General features: G+C 34.9%; 1 protein-coding gene across 1 annotated transcript; it reads right to left on the bottom strand.

Moving 5' to 3' along the window:
• Positions 1 to 1,022: 1,022 nt before the first annotated feature.
• On the bottom strand, positions 1,023 to 2,786 carry EV154DRAFT_482873 (uncharacterized protein; the record flags this gene model as incomplete). Its single annotated transcript, XM_051598536.1, has 4 exons — positions 1,023 to 1,183; positions 1,499 to 1,528; positions 1,675 to 1,908; positions 2,729 to 2,786. The coding sequence occupies 4 exons, from the start codon at positions 2,784 to 2,786 to the stop codon at positions 1,023 to 1,025; spliced, it is 483 nt and encodes a 160-aa protein (XP_051456171.1).
• Between the last annotated feature and the right edge of the window lie 5,731 nt (positions 2,787 to 8,517).

Below are 8,517 nucleotides of genomic sequence, written 5' to 3'. Positions count from 1 at the left end.
GTACAAAAAATACTTTTGCTGCAACTGTTATTTCCATTACATCGTCGTTGTTAAGGTTTGCTTGCTTTATTGTCAATCTATCGTGCGTTGCGTTAAGATCTGGAAAAATCCTTTTGCGAAGTGATTCAGTTGGACAAACAATAGCTGCTGGTAGATAAAATTTTCCTGATTTTAAAATGGTTAGTATTTAGAGAAATAAAGATATGTTTTTAACAAACCTTGTTGAACAGAGATTTATTTCACCGTCCTCATTACTCCTCTTGGTAATCCAGTCAAATAAGTACCGTTAATAGTTGTGTTTTTCCATCAACTAAAGCACCAGATTAGATCTTCATTTAATCCAGCTAAGTTGGCTATTCTTGCTAAAGATCCACGAAGAAACTGTTGCTTGTTCGACACAATATCAGCTCCTTCATATGTGAAACGGAAAACATATTTCGTAATAGTTCCTGGATTGCTCGACTAGCTGCCGGCGATTCTAGTTTATCATAAATTGGTTTTGATAATTAGATCACGATCCTGCTATTGATTGAATAAATTTTAATACACTAGAAGTGCGGAATAAGGGTCGAATGGCAACTTGTATATAACAATATGCAAGGTTTTGAGCGAAAGAGATTTGAAAATCTAATTTCAACATTTTCCAGTTTGCGATGAAATAGCCCATTCGATCTGCGAAGGAAAAATCTTGAAGTATTAATTGAATATAAAATCGATCCTTATTTTTATCATGACAAAGTATCTATCTTATAATGTCGGATTATTGAGTCTCAGTTCATTACTTGCTCTATTATGAACATGATTTTCTACCTTTTTATTTTGAACTATTCCACAAACAATTTGGGTTCATTCAGCAGCTCAAATTGTTTATGAGTAGACAGATAACGAATATTTTGTATCATTTGGACAAGCCCCAAATTAAACTTGTTTAGTTATATTCCCTTGCGTAATACATTGAAAGCTTTCTAAAATGTTTGTGGGTCTGAAATGTTACTTGCAGCGATGAACGGCTATTCGTTGAATTAGTATTGTTCTACAATGTAAATGACATTTTCCGTCGGAAAAAAGTATTTCTCCATCGTATGGTTATGAAGTTGTTTTATCCCCTGGTGAACTAGCGTATTAATTATGACCCATGTTTGGACATAACAAACGAAATTACTGTTCTTAATGACACATAAAGCTAATTGTTGACCAATATTTTCACAATTAGATTCTCTTTCAGCAGGTCATTGTTATTTTTATATGTTAAAAAGAATGGTAAAAACTGAAAATAACTTGATAAATTAATCGTTACATATTAAAAATACTTTCACATGGAATATATTACGTCATCAGGTCACACGGCTTTCTTTTATTTAAAAGTCGTTATAATCCGGAAGGTTATTTTCCTTCCTTTCTTTCCTGTCCCAACCGAGTTTTTTTAAAAAAAATAATGTTACAAGCTGTTGCTTTCTTCTCGTAAGTATTCGATACTTTTACTCTTTCGATAAATTACCAATGGCTAATGTCGCCATTGGACTAATTTCTAAAGAAATTTAATTTTAATCCTCGTTTGTCGTTTTTTTATTAGGCTTTTTCCTCGTTCTGCTTCTCTCCCCGTGAGAAAACGAAAGCTATTTTTGGTTTCTCTCTGCTCTTCGGAGCTAGAGAGAACCACGAAAAAACAAAAACTGTTTTCTCCTGCTGCTATTGGTCGTCGTGTCCGCCTCTGTGTGGCACCGCCACGTCGTTCTCGTGCTCGTCGTCTTCGTCCTGCGGGTGTCCGTCTTCGTCCTCCCTTGGCTCCTGCGTGTGGCCCTCTTTCTCCCTTGTCCTTTCCTGTTGTGGCTTCCCCTCGGATGAAGGAGTCAGAAAAGCGAAAACGCTTTTCTGTCTCCATCTCAACATCCGAGGTGGAACGCCCAACTAAAAAAATAAAATTTTAATTTAGTTGTTTATTTAAATTTGCCCAACCAATGTTTGAGTTTTATGATAAGAACTGTATTCCAGTTAAACCGTTAATAAGAATTATCACGGAGTTTAATAGTATTTTCAGTATATTATCGGGGTCCCTTTTATCGCGTTATATACAAGAATATCTTTAAGCCGCTTGTAAATTTTTTTTTAATTGTATTGGGTTTTCTTCTTTTGTTTTGAATTGACTGGATTAGTGGCACCTGATTTTTCCAATAGATTACAGGGAAAATATATCAGTTGCTTTTTGCTCTTCCTAACCATCTTTGCGAACGAAGTTCTTCTAGTCCCTTCGAAATGCGTTTAAAACAAAAATCAATGATATTGCAATGATCATCTCACCTTTTATGCCCCTATTATTTTTTATTCGGAATTCAATTTTATACTCAAACTTTAACCTATATCTGTCAGCTTTTTATTTCCTTTGGCATAATTCGCATAAGTTATAAACAACCTTTGCCATTGCCTATTCTTTTATTTCATTTCTTGTTTTCTTTCTGTATAGATATAGATTATAAACTTCCATTCTTTTCGAGATATATTTCATAGATATTTTTTGTTCTATTACCATCCTTTTTCCGAAGAAAAAACTGCTTTTAATAAGCTATTCATTCTGGGTTCAGTCTCGCTCGTGTTGTTACTACTTCTTTCTGAGGGATGACGGCATTGGCTAATCTTCCCGAAAAATCTTCAACAACAAAGAATATTGTTCCTAGACAGCTGTTAGGTTGTTTTTTTTAATTGCTGACATAATATCGTTCTTTCTATTTACCATCAGTTTCTGTTAGTTTGATTTTGTTTACTAATCCCTGTCGGGACTGTGTAAACATATTGAAAAAAATAGTAGAGTTGCTTAAATTTCATCTACAAGAATATTGTCTTTTCCCAATTAAACTCTTCAACCGATTACTGTATCCTGGAATAGTGTACTACATTAGTAATTGTGGTTACTAGGTGTCTCCTTTCTCAGTATATGTAATTGTAACAAGTTGGTGGAAGAGGACAGTTTTTGTAGGCTCTAAGTTCATCTACAGTGACGATGACGAACATCAAAGTCTTGTGGTTTTATCCATATTTACCGTAGTCGAATTACGTTACACCATGATAATCCATAATAATTGACATTATCTTTGTTCAAAGTCCTGAAAAGTCTCAAAAGTTCCCACCTAATTGGAACTCAGAGCGGTAATCGACTGAATTATTTGAAAAAATTACCGTAAATAACTGCACTTATTTACGGATCAAGTCCCCAGAATGTGACCTGATAACTTGATCTAATTATTTGCATATCATGCTCTCCTAAAGTGATAAGTTGTTACTCTCTTTGAAATAAACACTTGATGGGAATAGTAATGTTGACATGCCTTATGCATTTGACAATGAGGAGAACAGAAAAATAAAGAAATAGGTTTTTTATTATATGTGACAAAAAAAAACAAACAAAAAGCCACTCTAACATTTGGATTGGGTGAGCAATGCCGTTTGTTTCAGAATATCTTGTTAGTATATTTTGACAGCGAGTGTAGTGAATGTCCCTTTTGTGATCTCCTTTTTTTTGCAATGTCTACAGCTGTTCTGGTAGTGATATTGTTTTGTCTTGCTCGTCGTTCCATTTCGTTTATTTTTAATCGGAGTCTGTTAAAAAACGTTTTTTCTTTTTCTTCCTTTCTCCATCTGTTACCCAATCTTCTCTCCATATCCTTAATTGCATGACCGCCACATAGACCCTCTGTCCGTTCAAGCTACGAGTTAGCGAGGGAAACAATTCCTCGACTCTTACGATATCAGGTTGGAACATTACTGTTATTATTGCCATAAAAAGTCTGTGATTGATCCATCGTATTACTGCCGGAAAATGAGTTGTGTTGGCTTTCTTGAGGTATGGCTGTTGTAGTGATATTTGTTCTACCCTGATTTTCCCCTGATCCTCCAGGTAGACTAATGTTCAGGCTTATACTCGCTTGGCTTGTGACAAATCTGGTAATATAATCATTAATCTTTTTTTGAGATGCCGATTGTGTATCTAATCGTGTCGAAAGATCATGGTGCATGTACTTAATTTTGTCTTCTAAAATTGGCATGCACCGTTGCAACAAAGATTTGACAGGATCATTGTCTTCTTGGGCGACGATGAGCATGCGCCTGTAGAAACAAGTTTTTTGGGAATACATTAAATCATATTAATTATTGCATAAATCTAAACTTACTCCTTCTGGGCTGTAAACAATTAATGCGAAAAAAGACTATTTTGCCAAAGTGGGTGAGTAGGAAATTTCTCCATCATAAAAACAGCATCTTGAAATATTCGTTTTCTTAACATAAACATAAGTCCAAAGAAAGTTTTTGCTGCAACTGTTACTTCCATTTCGTCGCCGTTGTTTGGGTTTGCTTGCTTTGCTGTGAATCTATCGTGCCATACGTCCAGATCAGGAAAGATCATTTTGCAAAAAGAGTCAGTTGAATCAACACTAGTTCTTGGTAAATAAATTGACCTGATTTTGAAATGGTTAATTTAATACAAAAAGAATGATTTGTTTTTAACGAACCCTGCCGAACAGTGAATCAGGCTATTACACTCATTACTTCTCTTGAAAATCCAGTCCAATAAGCACCGTTCATGGTTGTATTGTTCCATTTACCTATGCGCCTGATTTGGTCTTCATTTACTCGAACTAAGTTGGCATTTCGGGCTACAGATCCACGATTAGTACGTGTGCTGTGATCGAGCTTATATACAGATATAACTGTATCATCAATTCTTTCTTTCTTATTTGATAACCTTTCTATAAATCATTATTGCATTACTCTTTAAATCAAATACATGCTATTACACTCTATTTACTACGCATTGATTACTCATCAATACATAGAAAACAATAGTCATACATTTATTCCAGATAATATAATCCAATGATATGATCGCTCGTCAATAACAAGATTCTCGAAGGTACCATGAGATGCTCAATCTTTAATTGACAATACGCCTATTGTATATTTGACAGGTTTCACTTTAAGGATTGATATTCAGCCAGCACTGAATATGTATATAAAGAACTCAATTTATTGTATAATAAAGACTTTAGTTTATTTTTGCAGTTTGATAATTTTACTTCGTCAACTTTCTTTAGTTTATTCTTAATTCGTTGTTTTATCTCTGGAATTTCTCAAGGGAACAGAAAACTCGTTCAATTCCGGACGGAAAAATTAGACATGTTTAAGAAACACTTAAAATCTATTTTTGAAGCCTTATTTTAAAAGAAAAATGGTAAGAATAACACCTAAATACAACTATACCAAACTTAACAATACCTGCAATACATACATATACTTTATAAAAAGACTCTTATTTTGTTTATGTCAATCAGCAGAATATGAGAAAGAGCTCTTTTCCATCGATGACATTTTTCTGCCATACTTCCAGCGTGCTTGTGACACACTAAATTCTCCAAAAAGATCTATTTCTGATGACATGCATTGTCTAATTCATTATGATTCTGAAACTTCGCTCGTTTTTTCGCAATTCTTTTTCCTATGAAAAGCGGAATGCGATCTATTAAAAAATGTTCAATACACCTTCGTTGAAGATTCTAATAATTAAAAGGTATACAGTATCTACAATTCATTAAGAAAATTTTTAACTTTCTAAACACTATATGTGTCAGGTTCATAACACCAATGAGACGCTAGTTACATCCGTTTAGTATCAGTACAACGTCTTAAGAAATCTTGCGTTTGCAATTCGACGGCTAGTTCAAGTTCAATGTTCCGACTGAAGACAAACGTAGGGACAATAAATAACTACCATTTGTTTGTCTATTGTGACTAGCAGAAGAACTAAGGAAAGACACACCCGATAAAAACAAGTCTAACGGGATTAAAAAACCACAAGAGGTAGCCATAGTTGAACTGGTTCTAATTATCCAAAAAGAGTACTCCTGAAGGTCAATTTAACTGCACGGACAAGAAGAAAGCGGTGACAATAAATTATCATCACCGCAAGGGAAAGTCCAATTTTCCTACATCATCAGCGGTTTATAAAGTGGATATTTCACGAACCCAACTTGGTATAGTATTTTTTCATCTATAACAACGTCTTCTGAAAAATATTACCAAATGTGCAGATACTCGACTTTTTTTCTAAACGCTCTCGGATGATGTTACCGAAAGAATATTTTTTAAAACGGCTAGGAAGAGCGAATACGGCTGAGAAATGCTTTAAAACTATTGCGGAGATTAGATCGAAATAATCAGATAAAACAAAATGGAATGAAGCCGACATTAAGCATATACATAAATCAGACCTAGAAGTAATATTTTATTTCTGTTGGGCGAGAAAACAAGATTGTCAATAGATAGACAAATAACACTAAAAAAGTTATGAGATGCAATCATAAGTTTGTGATGAAAATCACAAATACCTTTAAAACAGATGCTTTTTGATGCACCATTATATGACAAAACTAAATACCTTTAATGGAAATTGGAACGCAGTAAAAATTAAAATTTTATTTTTTTAATAGGGCGTTCCACCTCGGATGGGGATATGAACACCGAAAAGCGTTTTCGCTTTTCGGATACCCTTATCCGAGGGGAAGCCCCAACGGGAAAACAGAAGGGAGAAGGCACAGCGCACAACGCAATAACAGGACAACGAGGGAAGAACGCAGAAGGTAGACGACGACGAGGGCCTAAACGACGTCGTCGTGTCACGCACAAGCGGACACGGCGAGCAACAGCGGGAGCGGAAGCGACTTTTTTTCTCTTACTGGGTTTCTCTTGCTCCGAAGAGCTAAGAGTACCGAAAAGAGTTTTCTTTTTCTCACCAAGAGAGCAGAAGAATGCGAGAAGAGACTAGATAAAGATGTAGTTTTTTCAGTAATTAGTACAATTGTGACATCAGCCATGGGTAATCTGTTGAAATGACAGTTGCTTTCAATACGTACCGGAACGAAACAACGTTTTGAAACATTTTTTTAAAAAAAATACTTTTGATGAAAAAAAAAAGCAACCAAAAACAATCTAGTCGGTTCGATCCTATTTTTTTAAAAAAAAATACATGGGAACTGATAACGTGACTAAAATTGAAGAAATTTAAGTCACGGTAGATCATGTATTGGTTATGCCCGGTAGAAACATCGAATACACCGTTATAATTATGAATAACCTTTCGGAGGAATTAAAATTTTCGTAGCGAGGTCGAACTTTTTTTGGTTTGAAAAGGGTAAAAGCTGATTCCGCAATTGAAACCACTGTCATGTAGTTATCAACAAAAATATGTATTAAGAATAAAGCGGACGATTGCTACATAGACGAGCAATTGTCATCACATGTCAATTTGCTGTTTCATGGGAAAAGTGATTTTTTTAAAAACTCAATTTCGTTCATTGTCAATGAGGATTAACACAACAACCACAACCCAATGCGTGCGATGAGCTACATGTTTGTCAACTTATTAAGCCTTTGAATCTAGGTTTAAATAAAAGAAATATTAAAATACACCTACATCAACTACCTTCATACTCGCTCCTGTTCAAAAAATGGTTTTGATCGCTGTTACCGTCGGTTACTTACGCCCGTGAAACAAGACTCGTTTTCATTTTGATTTAAACTGTAACAAATATATTTTCACCTATAATTCCGTTAAAAGGTTTCCAAATGTCATTGATCGTAACAATTTTATACGCACAGATGAGTATTTCTTTTGGCAGGAGATGAAGCGAAATGGATTTTCAAAAATTTATCTAATGTCCCCTTAAAACTAAAAAGTGGATGAGATTATTACAATCAGGACAACAATTGTCTTGGACACTGCAAAACACCGACGTATGACAATTAGATTAACATAAACTGTCGAGTTAGCTTTAAAATTAGGTAATATACTGTTAATTAGTTGGTTTAGACAATTGTAATGGCCATAGAATTAAAATACACCGCGGAAGTATAGTGTTGGTACTGAAAGGTGGATTGTCAAAAACTAGATTGGAAGAAGATGACCTGATCGCAAGTAAAGTTCAACCACCCATGGGCATGCAAACTAAATAAGTGGCGCCTTTAGATTCTTTGTTTGGGAAGTCGGTTTAGTCATGCAAAACAAGTATACTCAGCTTATTACCAGATTCTACTAGGAAAACTTGATAAAGGGTCATAAACAACGGATCCAGACGGAATAATTACTTGGGTAATCATACAGTATTTAAGTGAATGTTTCTACATTTTGAGGACAATGAGAATATGTCTAGGATGGGTAAGAATTGGAGATGATGTTGTGTATAATGCAATTGCGGGGCACTTGTGGTAAATCGCCAGATACCATACTGTATAAACTCTTGTGGAAAGAGGTCTATCCTTATAGGTTTTCCATTTCTTATACTACACATGGTAGTCGGTTTGGGAGGGAACAAGAAACCACACAATAGACCTCCCAATTGTTCTGTTTGATCTAAAGCGAGAATCTATTGGGAAACATAAGTCTTAAGAAATTGATGCAGATTAGTAGACCCATTCCTCTCTATACTAATACCCAGTAAACTTCAAAAACTACCAATATATTGCATATACCCA

The sequence above is a fragment of the Mucor mucedo genome (genome assembly GCF_025094135.1).
Source record: "Mucor mucedo strain NRRL 3635 chromosome Unknown EV154scaffold_65, whole genome shotgun sequence".
Classification (NCBI taxonomy): domain Eukaryota; kingdom Fungi; phylum Mucoromycota; class Mucoromycetes; order Mucorales; family Mucoraceae; genus Mucor; species Mucor mucedo.
This window is presented reverse-complemented; position numbering and strand designations above follow the sequence as displayed.